Raw genomic sequence first — 18,353 nt, 5'->3', positions numbered from 1 at the left:
GTTGGGTTATTTTATTACAAACTGGGAGTATTTGTGACAAATGTCGTTTTGACGCTTCGCGTTAAGGTAAGACGTGACTTTTTGTTTAAGAATGGAGTGGAGCTTTTTTAAGTATATATTAATTAGTTGTCTGGACGGGCCCGGAAAGGCAGGTAATAAAGAAAAATTATCAGTTTCTTGGGAAATCCGAATCCCCGAGGTCTGCAGGAAAAGAGCGCGTAATAAATCTTGTTTAGCTTTTAACGCAGACATTCAGATGGGATGTCCGAAGGTTCGAGGTTCAAAGTAAAACAGTGTCGATCCTGTTTACGAAGCGACGAGATCACAGATTAAGAATTTGTCACAAATCTGAAAAACGTTTTTGTGACGAGCGATGAAACGCCACGTGGCTAATTTATTACATTCCTTCAGCGTGTTTGTTAGATCTCCATTTTAGATAAAAAGTAGGCGAAGGAATACAAAAATATAAAAATAATGAATGCGTTGCATGTCGGTGGAACGACGCAAACATGCAATTTTAAAAATGTGGAAACTGGAGCGTTTTACTTTTGAAAGTCAACATTTACCGGCGCCATCATTAGCGAAGGGGAATATTTGCCCAATCGAAAGAAAAATGTTGGGGTCCATCTGCTGCATGACCAAAAGAAAAATACCTTTCGGTGGCATAAAGGTCGGTACAATTGACGGGCGTTTGTTTGAACAGAAAACAAGTTTCCATCGCCATGGAGGATAAGAATAATACGGAAAGGGTCGAATATAATTAGCTCATGGCGAAACCATGGAATACAACCCGCCAACAAAGAACGGTTTTCCACACGGCGGTGTTATTGTGGCGTTTATCGCCTAAATCAAATCGCAGGCGGAGATCTAACATGCGGATGATTTTTGTTTATGATATTCGAGTCGAAAATCCCTTAGCCCTGGAATTGCACACTTCCATCCCTTATCTCGATCCTCCCAAGACCATCGTTTCTCCTTATCTGAGGCCTTCTAGACATTCCAGCGGGCAAAGCACGATTTAACTTTCTTGCAGTGTAATTGGGGCGTCCTCCGCAGATGTAATAACACTTAGGGCCGAAGAGGGGGTTTTATTATCAATTTTTGCGACGGTTCTTTTCCAGTTCCTCCCCCCTCTTCAATTAAGAGCATGATTATTTCACGAGGTGTCCATCAAACGTTCAATGAAATCGTACAATCGAATAAAAATTGTTTTCCCACCCTCCATTGATGTCCGTCGTATCAGAGATCAATGGGTGTAATTCGAATGGAAGTTATAATTATCCACGGTGGGTTTAAATCTGTCAAAATTTGCTGTCGAGATCGATGAGTCTTACCGTCGTGACGAATTGATGATGGACGCCTTGCCGAAATGGTAGGCCCGTTTTGAACATTAAAAAAGAACAAAGCAGTAAATGGTGGATAATTTATTAAGGCTGTTATCGATTTTCGTTCGGGAACAGGAGCGATGTCTTATTTTCTTGCAATTTACCTAACTTTCCCTGCTCGAAACAATAATATTCCGATTGATTCTGTTTTGCATTTTCCAACGGCGGCTCTCGCTTAATAGTCCGCGGCGCTGTATTTACTTCCAAAAGAACGTCTCTAAATCTCGATAAAGTTGTTTACCTACCGACAAAGTTTCATCGAATGTTTTTGTATTTCTGATTCGGGGCACCACCACTAGAAGAATTATTAGAAGAAGTTTTCAAATCGTACAGTCGTAAATAAAAAGTTGTCGGACGAAATGGACGTTTTTGTTTGATTTGGACACAAGTAGGCCGCCTAGTCTCGACAAAATTCAAACCAACAAAAATAATAATAATGATAATAATAAATAAGAAAATATCTGCAAAATAAAGGCCCATTCACAATGGCGTTAACGTTACGTTGATGTTAAAACGTTAATGTTAACGTTAGATCTAGAAATTCAAAATGGCATGTATTTCAGTGTAGACCGTTCACAATGGCGTTATGATGAAAGTTAATGTTACATGATATTGTTAGCGTTAACGTTAGACCCAGAAATGTTCTGGATTCTTAACGTTACACTCTAACATTAGCCAACGGGAATAATTTTAAAAAAATACTAAAATACATGTAATTAGATCTAACGTTAACATTAACGTTTTAACATCGACGTAACGTTAACGTCATTGTGAAAGGGCTGTAAAAGGGACACTTTGATCAAGTTGCGACTGCAGTAGAAAAGAGTTTGATCTGTAAATGGTGGAGGCGCCAAAAATACAATAAAAAGAATAGTTCTGGACTCGGGAAGATATTGGATCTTTTACGTGACCAATTAAGAATTAAAAAACCCAAATTTTGGCTGCTACGAGTTGAGAATGATTTCAAAATGATTGTTTAAAAAAAACTTGTTTTACGTCCGAAATTTTTGAATTTTTGGACTGTCTACGTGAGTTTCGATTTGCACACGATCATTTCGATTGGTTGTATTTGTCTAAACCTCCTGATGAATTTGGTATAACCAATTTAGGAATCGCGTCATAATCAGCTGAGCTATTCAACCCCAAACTAATACCTCCAGTTCTCAAAGTTTGTGTTCCCAGCCGATCAATTGGCGTCTGTGGATGGAACTTTGCTTTTAATGTCTTGTTTTAATTGTCTCAAGGTACCTATTAATTTCAACAAAATTCGCATGGAATTCGAGCAAACAATGTTTTGAAAAAGTCCACAACGAATATTTCTGAATTTTCAAAATTTCAAACGGTCATAGTTCCCTTATTAAGCAAACTATGGGGGTGGGTCTTGCACCTTTAGATAGCTTCTTTCCTGTCTAAAAAAATGTAGGTTTGATCGTTTAGTTTTTGGGAAAAACCAAAAAAAACCCAAAAAAAAAAATTTTTTTTCGTATAGACATTTTTTCACAATCATCTAGAGCATTGGTATGAAAGCATTCCGGCAAATTCAACCACGTTCGGTTGGCCCAAGACAGTTCCGGTTTGCACACGATCCCGCCACGAGCCACAGAGATGATTTTCTGTTCGTTGTATTGATTGGTCTCGTTCTTTTGATGAAGTTGGTGTGACCAACTCGAGGTTCGATTCATAGTTATCGGAGTTATCGAGCCTCAAACTCTACCTCCAGCCAAATTTCAAACGGCATGGCTCCCTTATTAAACCAGTTAGACCGATGAATCTGGCATCGTTGGATTCACTTCTTCAATTGGGTTTTTTGAGCCCAAATAAATGTATACATATGTGTTTTTTTTAATTTTTGAATGTCAGAAAATTTTCTGTTTTCAACAAAAGCTTGTTACATATCTAGAAATTTGAGAAGAAATACTGTTACATTATTACTGCATTTTTTCAGATGACAGATGCAAAATTTAAACGGAAAATGATCTGGAGAAAAGAAATCGAGTGTATATAATTCGACGAGGTAATTTTGTAACTTGGCATTAAAGAAAACACAACATTTGTTTTATTTTACAATATTTATTTGATCAGTCATTGAAACAAATGGTGTTGCTCTGGTACAGTATAGTACTATCGCGGCCAAAATAGATTGATCGTCACTTTTTGACGCTTCAAATGTAAATCAAGTATTAATGTCAATATAATGACAATTTCAAATTATTCTTGTCAAAAATATGGCACCTTCAGTTTTTGATAAATATAGAATCGTCTTACTTGCTTGTGAAGGGTTGTCTATGGGAGAAATTGATGTTGATCTTTTGGTTTTGAACTCTGCCTCCGCAGCTGGGATTTAGGTACCCCACTAAGAGATTAAAATGATTTTGATAACACTAAAAAATAAGGTTAACCATCCTAAAGCTTGCTTTACAATTGAATATCATTAATGTCACATTGACGACCAAAGGATTTTGGCCGCGATAGTACGTGTTCTTTTTGATGTCAAACTGATAAGAAGCCATATTTCTTGCCTGCTTATTATAGAGGAATAAAATTATCGAGAAAATCACAAAATCGTTTCTTTTTCCCTACTTTTCCCCCCTAACTTCCTCGGTACAGGTCGGAAAGCAATAATTTTTGACCTCGTAGTATCTTCTAGTCGAGTTTTGTCACATCAGTGGCATTTGGTGGGGATTGTATCACATTTGCAACATTCAAAATGTTTTTGACAATTTCAGTTTAGACAAATGGCGTTAGTAGGCTATAGCTATTTTTGAATTTTGCGTCTGTTGTTTTACTTTCAACTTAATTTGGGTCGGGTTCTGAAGACAAAATCCCCAAAATATTCAATGGATTCCCTTTTGGTGTTTTTGTGGAAAAATCAAAATTTCAAATTCAATTGGGTTTTTTGAACGGAAATAGTTCAGAGATATTCTTGGTAGCTTCGAAAAAAATTACAATAAAAAATAGTAGATTACATACCGAGGTGGGAAGTGTTTCATTCCTGTTGAGAGCTAAGATAGTTTATCAAGGCGTAGCCGAGGTGAACTAATGCTCGAGACAGAAATGAAACACATTCCCATCGAGGTTTGTATACTATTTTATTCGGAATCATTACATTTTTAGCAAATAAACAATTAATTTGATGGAGTTTCATTTCTACTATTTTTCGACTTTCAGTAAGTACGCCACTGGAAAAACCTTATAATAGGGCGGAAAGTGGCCTATTACTGACCAAGAGAGGGAAGCAAAGATAAAAAGGAATGGTTAACTTTCCGCCCTCGTATAAGGTTAGGAATGTGCATATTACAATACGATTCCGAATAAAACACTTTTTTTTTCTTATTTTGTCTCCTTAATTTCCTTCAAAATCGTCGTAAAGCAATAATTCTTGGTCTCGTCAAATGCTCTCGCCGAGATTGATCTCATGCATCATTTGCCGTGATCAGCTCATATCTGAGACGGTTATAAATCTTCCAATTCTTTGCCAGTTTGAATTTATACACGACGCCAGACATTATTGGAGCTATGACCAAACAAATGACGTCGTTGGACGGTGCTACAATTATTTTTGAGGTTAGCTCTAATATTTTAATTTCAACACGATTTGGATAGGATTCGACAGAAAAAATTGTTCACTTAAGTCCAAATGTTCTTCAAGTGCATTGGTAATCAATAGCGTGGAAGACTGTTTTGCAAACCAGGACGGACATTTGTTAAAGGAATCAATTTGTGATCTGTAGATCAAGTGTATAGAGTTAAACGGGGATCATGTTGAATAAGTGAAAATTTGTTCTGCGATAGTTGATCTGCGTAGTGTCCGGGATCGGTCCTTTTTGTGAAAGATGGGAGGCAAATGCGGTGCGAATTTAGGAAGCGGTACATGTTGACTTATGATCGTTGTCGAAAACGCGGATGGCAAGTCGTCCATCATAAAATTTACGGTTATTAATCGTTTTCGTCGTGTTGGTGGTTCGCCCCGTGGAAAATTGCTTCTCCCTTCATCTTCATGTGACAGTGCTCAAGTGTATCAGAATATCCTGTATTCCCCAACAATGGCAGCCTATCGGGGGTTGGCATCGCATTTAATGCGGACGCGTAACAAGACCTCCCTCTAAAAATACACTCACACACGGAAAATATTGACTTTTCAATTTGCGTCCCCGATTTAATACGCCCCGAATCAGTGTTTAATAAATACCTGCAACGTGCTACTTTGGGGTTTGGGCAAGGTTCACCCGAAAAATTACAGATTAAAATGGAGCGCTTTTATCCGGATCGGGATTGATTGATATCGACCGACCCAAAAACGGCAGAGGTGTCGCAATAAACATCCGCAGCCGTCAAATTAGACTCGCTATCCATTGACTAACTCCGGCCAGCAAAGCACGAAAAGCTCGCCTTCCGGTGTTGTGAACCTCGAAAGCGGTGAGCCACAAGTTACTCCACTCCAACGGATTTAGGCAGATTCAGTTTTCTCCAACTGCTACCGCATTAACTTGCACTTACATTAACAAGTTTCGGATTACCAGAAATGGCTCTTCTTCCATCAACATTCAACCGTACGTCAACAATGCGGCTTTGTAGACTTAACGCGATAACTACGTCTCCTCGTGATGCTCAAAATTCGACATGTTTTCCGCTCCCTACTCGTCACAACTGTCACCTCATTGACAGCTGTCATATAAACGTGAAAATTTTAATGTATTTGGGAATTTTATTTTTCAGTGTTGGTAAGGACGGTGTGTCGATCCTTGTCATCCGACACTCCAAAATAAATTATTCAAGCAGATCATTACATCTATTCAATTACGAAAATTCGAAGCGACATCTATATTGTGCAGTTTGATAATATTCATTCTGCCACTGAACACTCTGCACTCGCATTTTCTGTAACTGTCGGCATCACTGTAGCGTTATCGGTGATGGACCACGTTTCTTGGGTTAGAATGGAAAAAAGCTTTGGTACACGTCGTTAGGATAATGTCCAATTATTTTGCGCATATCAATCAGGAAAACTCGTCGTTAGACTTGATGAAAGAAACTTCCAATTTCGTCACATTATTTAAATTGCAAATTCGTGCAGGGAATCGTTTGTAATGACGGAAAATTGGGAATCGATTGTATCGACGGTTTTAAGTTGGTCCCCCTGACTGTCAGCGAGAAACGTCAGTCTGTCAGATAATTGAGGCATGCGAATCGCGCAAAAAGTCCAAGTTGTTACGTTGGCAGTGGAGGTTTCAGTTGCGGAACAAGATGGAGGGTTATTCTGAGGGGGCACTTCTGGAATCTGCGGCCAAACGTATTGTTGTCGGGTAACAACAGTTCGCAAGCGATAAATCCCGACTGCAGATGATGAATCTTTCACGAAGCGAAATTCAAACAGCAAGTTTGCGCCCTCCAATTTCACCCTTGCCTTGCACACCCGAGTCCCTCCCCGGAGTCTCTCGACTTGTGTAAGTGAGTTAGCAACACCGACAGTTAATCAGTCGCTGTCCGCCGACATTTTTCGCCGTCACGTTCCCGTTCCCGGAAAAACTCGCCCAAACTCGACTAATATGTTTTGGCAAACACCGCGATCGCTCCGGATTCAATAACTCCCGGAGAAGTTCCCTCGGCGACTTGGCGACAACCGCCGCTTCGGTCTGGTTGGATCACGTCCGGTGCATTTCGGGGTGCATACCCGGGCGGCAGACTTCTGGCGGAGGCGCCGGGTGCCGCTCCCGATGGCGATGTGAACGTTGCGAGTAATTTTTTTGGGTGGGAATTTGTCGGGGCGAGGGTGGCGTTAAAAGCATCTGTGCTTCGGAATTACCGAAAATAAGGAGAACGAGCGTCGGGCAAACGAGATAATGGAGTCGACGTATCAGATCTTGGTGGGAATTTTTTTTCGCGGACGAAATCATGCAACAACGGGAGAAAAAGAAGAGGAAACGCAATCTGGTAGTCGGCACGAGGAACAGATTGTGTTTGTGGGAGGTCGGTCAATTAAATTGTAAAAAAATAACTCGCAGAGAGCAGAATGTGGTTTCGTATGGCTCAAGAGTGGGCGAGAGTGAGTGCGATGGTTTGGAATTGTGTTGTTTGTTGGGAGATACGACTGCATCATCGACATCTGTAAATCTACAAGTTTGATGGGGAGCGTATGCTAAACTGCCATACAACGTCTGAAGTGATTAACAGTGTGTTTCCGTGAGAATAATTAATAGTGCCCCGTCATACGTATGAGTGATACTCAACGCTTAATAAAGCAAGTGACTGAATGTTTCGACGAAAGTGTCAGCTTTGATTGACCCAGACTCGTGGTGATAAAAACAAGTAAACAATGGATGTGGCTAAAGTGTCAGTAAATGAAAGAAACGCGTCGAAATTGAGAAATAATAGAGTGGAGTCTGGAAGCTAGATTGAAACAGAAAAAGTAGCATATAAAAAAAAAACAAAATTTGATTTGAATATATGTAGTTTTATTAGTTCTACACTTGCCACGAGTAAATTTTGGAAACTTTACTTGAGAGGACTAGAGTCCTCAGAGCATAATTAGCAAAAGGTAATGATGATTGTCACATTTTGAAGTTCAGGAACTTTTAATTTTTGGAAAGTAGCAGAAAAAAGCAGCTGGAAAAAGAAGTGATAGGAGATTACCTATTAAATAATAAATAAAGAAGCATTGGGACTTTATATTGAAGAGAATATGATTTAAAGACCGTTTTCTAGGAGAAGATTGTTGGATGGGTAGCCGTTGGATTTGATTAGGTAATTCCCTCACAATTTTTCAATTGTCAAATGAAATGAGAAAAACGAAAGAAAAAAGGTAGAGGGGATAGTTTTTAAATTTATTTTCATTATTGAAAATATGGGAATTAAAAAAAAATAGTACCGAAATTTTTAGTTCATGTAACATTATGTAGTGCAGGAACGTCAGCCAGAAAATATTAATGCGAAACAATGAGGTTAGAAAGTTGTTTGTTGCCGTTTCACACACATGTGTGGAGTCGTGATTCAAGTTACAACGAATTGCATACCAAGTATCCCACGAAAGTTTTACGTTAACGTCAGAAAATAAGTTGTAAAGTTTCCACGTATCACGTTAGAACGTTCAAATTATTAAATTTTTAACAACCAAAATTATGAATTGTATTGAAGTGTTCAGTGGACTTAGCTTTAGTTGTCTCAGTTGAGCATATCAATCGGAGAAGGTTTCATCTCCTAGGCTGACTCGATTACAAAGTTTCTTGATAATACGATATCTGAGTCACTTAACGGAGGAAATGACTGAATGCTTCGACGAAAGTGTCAGCGCTGATTGACTCAGACGTGTTGTGATAAAAAATAAAATGAATTAAAACAAATGGATGTGTCTGTAGTGTCGGTAAACAACGGGGACGCCACAAAATCGAAAAGTAAAAGGGAAATGTGTGGAAACTGGATTGTAACGTAACAAGTTGCAAATTAAATAAAATGCAAAATTTGATTTGACCACAGTATACAGCAGTATGGAATTTTTTGCATTACTTCAATTTTGTACTTTCATGTGAGTAATTTTTTTCAATTTTTGTTGGAAAAAAGAGATGAAAAGAATCGACAAGAGATGATGTGTTGGATCAACGAAGAGGAACGATTTGGTTTTTACACCTTTTGAAGGAAAGCATATTTCTAGATTGATTTGCGAACCATTTTTTATTGGAAACATTGTTGAATGGAACTTTACTAGATAATTCCTTCGACAAATTTTTCCCTCTGTCAGTCATTACTATAATGCGATAAAAGCGCCTCATCAAAGTTGAAATAGATTCATGATTCATGATTTCCGGATCAATAGGTCTGACCATCAATCAAACGTCCTATCCAGATACAGAAGTTGATAAACTGTGCCTCCTACTCCATTAGGTACGCTTTTATCTCCTCACTCATCGCTTTGTTTTTCAAAGTAGCTTATTTTTCCACTCACCTAGATACCTATTAATCCTAGTCGATCGTCCAATAAGCTTCGAGATTTTATTCAGACAGTAAACAACTCTAAAGATCAAGTAGTATGTCACCTGTTATTTATTGTGCATTGTGATGCAAATGGTGGAGTGCACCGTGAAGAATCGAGCCGGATAATTATATGACATGTGATGGAAGATGGAAGCGAACTTACCAGCTGTGGTAGGTCGAATAAGCGTTTAATTTTGTCTCGTGTAGTATAAGCAACACTAGTAAACATCTAAATTCTCCGGGCATGAAGTGTCACGGTGTTTTAATAATTGTTAATCCACAGCAAACATAGTAGTAGGTACTCTAGAGATAAGTATGTACCTATCGAGATAGAAAGCACTTTGCGCCATATATAGGTACATGTGCGGGTAAATGTTGTCTAGTCAGCTTTGAAATCAACCGATCCTGTACGAAACAAGTTTGTCGTAATAGTAAAAAAAGGGATACACGTTATTGTTGCTGCTTTCCAACTGGAACGTTCTGAAAAAATCCATAACAATGAAAACTACGCTGTGCTTTTTGTTGGTCGTGGCGGCGGTGCTAACTCTGTTGGATCACACGAACGGCGAAAGAGAGATTCCGTGCGTCTGTCCCAGGATATACGCGCCTGTCTGTGCCTCGAATGGAAAATCTTATGGAAATAAGTGCGAATTTCTGTGTCAACGGAAGTCAAGGTCTCTCGACGAGCAGAAATCACTAACCATCGTCAAGTTCGGAGCGTGCGAAGAACCCCCGATCATCGACGAGCTGCCCGAACCTGTGCCCCAAGAGATTTACCAGTGAATTATAATGAAATGAGCCAAGTTAAACGTGCAATAAGCAATTAAGTTATGTGTGCAATAAAAATGTAGTTTAATCAGCTGAAATAATTTTATTACGTTTGTTTTACACGAGTAATCGTGGTGTTGCCGCTTTTCCACCGTCGATTTCGCCCTTAATTAGTTTAATTGTTGTTATGATGCGACAAATCACAAGATCATGTGTCACTGACAATGAGTGTCTGATAACACGCTTGTGACGTCAGCACACCTCGGTGTAACCTGACGCGAGCGGTCCAACCTCTCGCATCGCATTACCTTGACCCAAGCCGGCGTTCTGACAGTTATCGGTGCACATAACCTCAAAGTTTTCGGGGGCGAATCACAACATGAACAGGCCCGTGTCATCGTTGAATTTGCCGCAGAGCGTTGTGAACAAGCTCGAGAAAGAGGGTTTCTGCCTTTGCGACGACGTCAAAGAAAATTTTGAGGCGGCACAAGCGAAAGTGAACATTTGTTGTTGGCCTTCGGTGACGACGGCGCCAAAATTGAAAACCGCCCTGGAATTGTGTCGCGAAGAGTTGAACTGGAAATCTGTCACGACGTTTATTCCCGAATTGGATGATTTACTGAGGGACGAGGTGGTTGCCGGTGCGGTTACAGAGTTGACAGGCTTTCCAGGCAGCGGAAAGACGCAGGTTTGTTTTCATTTGTCAGTGGGTGTGAGTGGTGAGGTGGTGTTTATTTGTACAAATAGGAGTTTCAGCCCAGAAAGGGTCAAAGGTGAGTGTCTTGTCAGTTTTGAATTTTGATCAGTTTGTGTTATTGGGTAATGATATTTAGAAACAGCAGAGAAATTTGTGGGTGATGCAGAACCTATAATGAAGAAGATTCAGTGTATTGAGGCTATGGATGTTGTTGAGTTACTTGCAAGTGTTAGTTTTCTGGAAAACTGGTTATCTGATGGTAATTGTGTAAGAAATATCTAGAGTGAACATTTCTTTTTTTTTTTAATTAAGCAATGAATTGTCCACAGATTAGGTTGCTGATAATCGATAGCATATCCTGGCCGTTGAAACAACAAACTAACGTTCAAGAGAGAACTAGTTTGATTTACACAATTTTCCAAAATCTTCGAATCTTAGCGAACCGATATAAATTCGCGGTAAATTAATTTTTTTAAGTGTTTATGTCATAAAATATTTGTTTCAGATCGTGGTAACGAACGATTTAACAACTAGAGTAACAGGGGGCGTTGTGTACAATCCGTCCGCATTCTCGGACGGATTTTATCATATTGTCAATACAAGAATGTTATTATCTAGGGAAGGCGACACCTTCAATGCTAGAATTGTGAAAAGCGCGGTGAATGGATGCCAGACTGGAATGTGTTTTAAATTTTAAAAAGATGCCGTTTTCATTTTCCCCGGTAGTCACAGAAACCCTACTTTCATATTTAATTTCATGTGTCTAGACAGGGGAAATGAAATTAAATTTTCGAATTATTTACAAAGTGGAACGTGGAATTGGGAAATTGCGAAAACAAGAGTAGTTGTACGCAAGACACTATTTTAAATTTGTCTGCGAGCGAAAAACCCATCGCACGATCCATACTTTACAACTATATCGATTTTGAATCTGCCGCCGTATCAATGTTAACGTTGATTCTGGGTCTTTATGTCAATTGGACGATCAGTCGTTCGAATGGCAACTAGAAATTTTGTTTCAACTTTGGAAGTGCAATACTGGTCGCCAAATCAAAAAATAGTAAGTTCACGTAACGAACTGGATTATCAAGTCGAAATTCTTGATAGGACTTGAAAGTGTTACGTTAGAGGTTTTACTAGAGACCGATTGTCCGCTAGACTGAACGACTTGTCACTGTCGGCCATGTCATAAGGAAAGTATGGCGAAAATTCGGAGATCCACTTACAGATTTAGAACTACCGTATCGGATCGGGATTATCAATTGAGCACTTTATTTATAAAGTAAGTGCAGTCAGTGTACGTGTGATGAGGCGTAATTTGTGCATGGAAGAAAAGAAAGAAATCACCGAAGAATTCATCAGAAATGAGGCGAACACTGAACTGGATGCGATCCATCCGAGATTTATGGAGGCCCAAGATGCTCAAGTGGTCAGGGAATACGAAATGAGAAACTATTATTATTGCGAACCTTGCCAGTTATTTTTTGCGCCAACATTCAGAGCCCTGAAGGCACACTTCAATGGAGACATGGTCGAGCACAGGCCTTACGCGTCTTGCATTTACTGCCAAGGTAGCGTGTTTGAGTACAGATTGAATAATGAGAGGAAGCTTCACCACAATTGCAGCGATTACAAGAGGGAGGAAGACGAAACTAGTTCTGAGGTACCTGAGACTGTTGGAGTTGCTCAAAACTGAGCAAAAAGTCCATTGTTACATGTGATTTAAATAATATATTTTTTCAAGGAACGAGTTTTATTTCTGTATAAAAATATAGCGGTATCTTTACAAATCTGAACGTGTAATATATTTTATGGCAAAGTTGGGTTTCTTTCAGGATCTTGCAGCCTGCAAAAACACGGATTAGTACGTTTTTCGCACTTTACCTGAGAAATTACCGCAAAATCGCAACGTTTTTCTTAATAAAAGAAACATCTTGGGGCGTCAAGAAGACAAACTGTAAATCTGGATGACTTTCAGCGTGATGCAACAAGATGTCTATGACTTTGGTCCTGTTCAGTTTATCCTAAAACAACAATTTAGTTGCGGCGATTACTCTCGAACGCCAAGTACCATGTAAACGTCGAATTCATCCAAAAAGTAAAACGGGAACTCCATGCACTGCCACAGCGAGTAAAGAAATGCCACCGTCGAGAACGACCGCTCCCCTCCTGACAGATTTGAAGTTGTGGTCAAACCCTGCGACCCGTGCTGCGGAATAACGTTCAACTCCAATTTTCTCTCTTGCATGTCGATATCGATCGAACCCTGAAAGCACAAATGTACTTCGCGACGTCATCGTTTACGACCAAAATACCTGAAATTGGCGCACTTCCATGATCTTCTTGAACGAGCGTTTTATGAACGCGACGAAATAATTTTCGGTGAGTTTATAATGCCGAGTTCGTCTGTCTATGGCCACGTTTAATTCTTTGATGTCGTCCTTCAGACAAGAGATGATCGTCGACAGCTTAGTGAATTTGTCGTGCATGTGTTGGTACTTGTCGAACAGTTCGTCGGTGCTTTCCGTGTCGGTTTCGATTTTTCTCACCGATCTTTCCAGTTGCGACATTTCGGCGACGATGTCTGGGACTTTCCTGGGAAAATTAAAAGTTTGACGGACGACGGAAAGTTTGAGAGCCACCGATGTGCGACGTTGACAGCTGACACTTGTTAAACAATCTGCACAATCGTGGCGAGTACAAATGAAGACAAAACAACACGCATAACTCGAACAGATCGTACACGTTTTTCATAGTTAAAAATTAATCCAAGATTAAAATGATCGTCGATGTTAGCGACCTGACAACAGTCAACGGTCCCCAAAACTTTAACTTTGTTACCTCGACGTGTCTTGACGGTCGCCCAAGCTGCTCGCTTGTTCGGTGTATTGATGTGCAGTCGTCTGTTTCGCCACCAGTTCCGATCTCGCTTGGTTCAACTTATTTTCGAATTCTTTCGCTTTCCGCTTGTCGAACTCGGCGCTAGTCGCGATTTCCCTCTGCCGTATCGTTTCCTCCCGAATTTGAGCCTGAAAATCATCCGATAAAACACAATTCACTCAACACACAGACCGTTACTTCTAGAGAGGTCATCCTATCCTCTAAACTCGAATTGGAATTTTTCAATTGTCGCAACTTTTCCTCGTTTTCGTTGATTTCTCTTTTGATTTCTTTCAGGGCTTCTTCTGCGACGGCGAGCTGCGCACGTTTCTCACGCAACGTATTACGAATCTCCTTCAACTCGCTCTCCTAAAATGAATTGTGCAATTTCCGGCGTTTCTTTCATTTCTCTTACTCACCAGCAATTCAACATTGGCCACTTCTGGCTCCGCCGTGGCCTTCAACTCGTCCAACTGACGCCTTATTTGCGACCTAGCCGTGTTCAACTTCTTAATCTTCTCCTCCAGTTGAGCTTTCTTCGTTTCCTGTTCGCGAATCTCTCCACAAAATGCGCTAAACTGATTCTGCGCATTCTCCTTCTTCTCTTTCAACGCTTTTATATTATTTTCTAGTTGACTGACAATTCAACACCATAAACAACAATGCAACAAACACAACATGCTCATACTCACACTATGTGCTCTTTGGTATCGACTTGTAAATACTGCGCCCGGTGGTATCTTGACCCGTAAGTTTTGTAGTTAGGATCAGGATAATATTTATCACCGGTTATGGTAACTCCTTGGCGGCAATTTTTTGGTACGTTCGCCTGACTGGACAGGAGTTGCATCGCTCGATCATTATTGGGGATCAACAGGATCCCTTCTATGGCGGCCTGATCCACGATGCAATTGGCCACGACGGGGTCTTCTATGTCTAGAGCGTCGTAGAGACCAACACAATCAGGCGGAGCCTTCACCAGATTCTGATGCACGTTGTGTTTCTAAAAATCGACAAATAAATTCCAAAAACGTACAAAAACTCCCGGCGGCGTGAGAATCAGCAACATCCTGTCACGCCACCAAATTTATTATTTTATTTTTGTATCAATTCTATATTTGACACGTACTTGATGGAAAAACTTGGACGTGATTATGGTCGGCTTCCTCCCGCCGCTCCACGCCTTGTTCATGATCTGCACTAGCAACTGGTTGTCGTCCCTGTTGTCCACCATGAAGGACCCCAACAACGCGGGCGACAGATAACTCTCGACCGCGACCGCCCACTTCTTGTCCCTCAGCTTGATGTAATGTCCCAGCGGCCCTCTGGGCACCTGTGCGAACTTACTCTTGTTCTGCTCAATCAGTTGTTTCACTCTGGGTACGTCGCGGCCGTACAACAACAAAGTGTTGCCTGATTCGTTCCTCAATGCCTTCAAACTGCTCGTCTCGTTGTCTGAAAAATACAATTGGAATTTGTGTCGACAGCGAACGCACCGGAAATTACTTATTTGGTGGTCCAGTTGGCTCATGTTTCTTCTCATCGATTGTTTCTCGTCTTCGCGACGCGCCACGTCGCTGCTGATCTGGTACAGATCGTTCCTGCAGGTCTGCAAATGGTCCTCCATTCCTTTGATCCTCTCGTTCATGCTGGTCAGGTTACGCAATCGTTGCACCTTCTCTTGTTCCACCCTCGTCATGCTGGAAGTGAAATGGTGTGATCGGAACGCCACACGCGGTGGTTTCGAGTATTAACTGCACGGTTTAACCGATCAAGTTGGTCAACCTGGTTAACTAACTGTCTCGACCATCAACCACGTTTAAACCTTTTAACTGGTAAACCAGTACAGTCCTAATTGCGACTTACTTTTCGTTGGCGTTCTCGATTTCGTTCGTCAACGCGTTCGCGTCTTTTGTTTTCGACTCGATCGTGTTGCTGACGAGTTGTTTTTCTTTCTTTTTTTCGTTATACTTGGTTCTGAGTTCGTCTATCGTCCTTTTGACGTCCAGTTGAGGCCTCGACTGTACTTGAACCGTCTCCTTCAACTCTGCGATTTGTTGATTGAGAGCCCTAAAAAATGACGACTTAAGCCCCGTTCACAACGCACTGCAACCCTACTCACGTGACGTTCTTTTTGATGTTTTCGATCCTCTCCGCCCTGTTGGAGCATTCGTGCAGTATGTTTGCGTGCTTCTTTTCCCAATTATTCACTTTGCCCTCCTCCTTCTTTACTTCTTCTTCAGCGTCTCGCACCTTGGCCCATAGCAGCTCGATCTGCATCAGTTTTATCTTGTCGCGGATGCTCACGATCGACTTGTGATTGTCGATCTTCCTTTTCAAGTCCTTGATCTCTTGTTGCAGCCTCTTGAAATTCGTCTGCTTGTCCTCGAAGATGCGCAACGACTCCTTCTTGTTCAGGACGATCTTCTTGTATTCTTCAGCCAAAGAGTCCAGCCTGGTGGCTTTCATGAACAAGGTGAACTTGTGTTTTGGGTCGTTACTGTTCAAAAAATTCCTCGAAGTGTCCTGATTCAAGATGCAGATCGGGTTGTCCACTTGAATATTCAGACTGGTCGTTATGTTGTGCACTTCTCGAACTTGCGTCGCTATCACCTCCCCTGCAAACCACTCGGTCATTCCAGCGCAAAACTCGCTCGAATTCGTTTACCATTTTCCGCTCTGATCTTGTAGCTGCTGGCACCGGCGGCGGTGAAATTCCGCACGATTGTGATTTTGGAGCCGTAGATTTTGGGGCGGTACGCCATGGGGCCCCCGTTGTGCAGCTGGATCTCAATGCTGCCGGAATTCTTCCCGGCCTTGACGAAACCCTTGATGCTGTTGCCCCTGTTGGTGAGACTCGCCTTGCCCCCCAGCCCCACGACCAGCGCCGTCAGAATGGCGCTTTTGCCGCTCCCGTTCCGTCCGATGATGACGTCGATGTTGACGCTCAGGTCGACGTCGAGCAGCGAGTGACACATGAAATTTTTCAATATCATTCGACTGATCGTCCCGGCCCGCCTCTAAAAAAACAGTTACGTTCACGTCTGATAAGGAGGAAACTCGGGGATTTACCTGGGTAGAGGTCACGTTGGAACGTTGCTTTTTCGCCGTTACCGGAGCCTCGTTGGTCACCGCCAATTGAGACAGGGGTTTTCTTTTGCGCTTCATTGTGCAAGAGGAAGTGGAATTTACAGCCTAAGTGTCAATTCGGCGAATTCGATTACTTAGATGAAACGCGCGACTGCGATAACTTTGAAATTCGACGAGTGAATGGGAGATAACGATTGTAATAGATAATTTGTTTGGATACTTGCAAGTAGAATTTGTGGTTATGTTGTTGAATGTTTTTCTAAAAATGTTTGTTGTAGGATCAAGGGGGTCCGATTTGTGACATGTTGTCGACATGTGGGGTTCAAACATGCGGGGAAATCCAAATCAGGGCGACATTACAGTACAACCGATAAATCACGAAAAATATTCTTACCAACGAATTTTCGTCCATTTTATTTGGCTCTTGTTCACTCAGTCACAGATCAAACATAACTTCCTCATGATTATTACACGTTACCGCTATCCACACTTTATTTGTTCATCACAAATTAATTTCGTTCAGGATACATCACAAAGAATTAATAATAGCGCGAAAATTACGTTACAAGTTACAACCGGTAAACGACAGATGACAGTGTTGGAGTTGGAAGTGGTTATGGAGTCGATCGGTGAGAAATAACGTTAGAACAAATATCCCGCACTTGATTATAGAAATACTTACGAAATGAATGGTTATTGTATATTAACGTCAACTTATTTATCACAAATTGGTAATTATACACTTTAGGTCGACAAATCTGACGCATGCGCAAATGATTGAATCTCACGCGGATTTTGCTAGCGATGTTTTTTTTTATACCATATTGTTTAATAACAATTTATTTTAAATATTTAAAGTACCTAAAAACAGACAATGCTTCATGCTGGACCCGTATATATTGAGCCCAGTTTTAAATTCACTGAGTTTTGGAATTTCGGAGTTTGTCGACCTAAACTGTATAATTACCCACAAATTAATATCCTGAGGTTTAAAAATATTGCGAAAATTACGTTACGGTAGATACGGCGTCATCAAGAATGAAATCTCTGAATCTGTTGGTAACAATGAAAATTTGAAAGATTTTGGTATCACTGTATTCTAAACGCATTTCCGGTTGACAGCTTTGACAGTGTTTTGGTGTTGACAGGCAAATTTGAAATTTACCATCATTTTTGTCATGGCTTCCTAGATCAAAAATAGGTCAAAAATAAATTACGCTCTAGAATTCGAACTTTTAAGGAAATAACGTTTTTCATGTTGTTTGTACCTAGAATTTTCAAAAATAATTTTGAATGCCTAAGTTGGTTACTCTGAATTGAGAGATTAAGTTCAAGGAAATGGTAAATATGCCGCCAGAAACCAAAATTAATTGTGAGACGAAAGAACATCTATACAGGGTCTATTAGAACTGGCGGACTAAAATAATACGGTGAAATCTTCGGGGAATAAATAAATAAATAAATCTGCTATTGAAAGATTTAATTTACCACGCGAAAATGGTGGTAGGGGTTTTTCAAATCTAGAAATTCTACAACATAATCAAATTGCTTCACTAAAAAATTATTTT

General features: G+C 40.6%; 3 protein-coding genes across 5 annotated transcripts in view; 2 read left to right on the top strand and 1 right to left on the bottom strand.

The window, feature by feature from the left end:
* LOC138138983 (ketimine reductase mu-crystallin) overlaps window positions 1-18,353 on the top strand; it is a 116,601-nt gene that overhangs the window by 90,711 nt on the left and 7,537 nt on the right. Inside the window, exon 1 of one of the 2 annotated variants that reach the window (XM_069059137.1) lies at window positions 8,975-9,521. The exons of the other annotated variant lie outside the window; for it this stretch is intronic. Within the exon in view, the coding sequence (XP_068915238.1) occupies window positions 9,498-9,521 (24 nt within the window). The 5' untranslated portion in view covers window positions 8,975-9,497. Of the gene's footprint in view, window positions 1-8,974; window positions 9,522-18,353 lie in introns of those variants that run through there. 2 annotated transcript variants of the gene reach the window in all.
* LOC138138986 (DNA repair protein RAD51 homolog 3-like) lies at window positions 10,131-12,562 on the top strand. The gene is made up of 4 exons (XM_069059141.1): window positions 10,131-10,891; window positions 10,952-11,082; window positions 11,145-11,273; window positions 11,321-12,562. Exons 1-4 carry the CDS (start codon window positions 10,498-10,500, stop codon window positions 11,510-11,512), a joined length of 846 nt encoding a protein of 281 aa, XP_068915242.1. The 5' UTR covers window positions 10,131-10,497; the 3' UTR covers window positions 11,513-12,562.
* SMC6 (Structural maintenance of chromosomes 6) lies at window positions 12,550-17,592 on the bottom strand. 2 transcript variants are annotated; one of them, XM_069059132.1, is made up of 15 exons: window positions 17,180-17,592; window positions 16,768-16,890; window positions 16,364-16,715; window positions 15,818-16,313; window positions 15,562-15,765; window positions 15,202-15,395; window positions 14,825-15,150; window positions 14,388-14,698; window positions 14,115-14,331; window positions 13,894-14,064; window positions 13,657-13,844; window positions 13,131-13,410; window positions 12,887-13,081; window positions 12,712-12,839; window positions 12,550-12,661 (listed from the first exon to the last, which is right to left on the bottom strand). In XM_069059132.1, the coding sequence occupies exons 1-15, from the start codon at window positions 17,195-17,197 to the stop codon at window positions 12,625-12,627; spliced, it is 3,240 nt and encodes a 1,079-aa protein (XP_068915233.1). In that variant the 5' UTR covers window positions 17,198-17,592; the 3' UTR covers window positions 12,550-12,624. The 2 variants fall into 2 exon arrangements, with proteins under 2 accessions (XP_068915233.1, XP_068915234.1); XM_069059133.1 differs by having other exon boundaries at window positions 16,768-17,044; window positions 17,180-17,591.

Source organism: Tenebrio molitor, chromosome 9, assembly GCF_963966145.1.
Source record: "Tenebrio molitor chromosome 9, icTenMoli1.1, whole genome shotgun sequence".
Classification (NCBI taxonomy): domain Eukaryota; kingdom Metazoa; phylum Arthropoda; class Insecta; order Coleoptera; family Tenebrionidae; genus Tenebrio; species Tenebrio molitor.
This window is presented reverse-complemented; position numbering and strand designations above follow the sequence as displayed.

What these genes read in the sequence shown, in the direction of transcription:
- LOC138138986 (XM_069059141.1), top strand. Translation starts at nt 10,498, where the DNA reads ATGAACAGGCCCGTGTCATCGTTGAATTTGCCGCAGAGCGTTGTGAAC. An exon ending in CAGCCCAGAAAGGGTCAAAG is followed by an intron (nt 10,892 to 10,951) that starts GTGAGTGTCTTG and finishes AATGATATTTAG; the next exon opens with AAACAGCAGAGAAATTTGTG. An exon ending in GGTTATCTGATGGTAATTGT is followed by an intron (nt 11,083 to 11,144) that starts GTAAGAAATATC and finishes AATTGTCCACAG; the next exon opens with ATTAGGTTGCTGATAATCGA.
- SMC6 (XM_069059132.1), bottom strand. An exon ending in GATACCAAAGAGCACATAGT is followed by an intron (nt 14,332 to 14,387) that starts GTGAGTATGAGC and finishes TTGAATTGTCAG; the next exon opens with TCAACTAGAAAATAATATAA. An exon ending in ATGAATTCGACGTTTACATG is followed by an intron (nt 12,840 to 12,886) that starts GTACTTGGCGTT and finishes TTGTTGTTTTAG; the next exon opens with GATAAACTGAACAGGACCAA.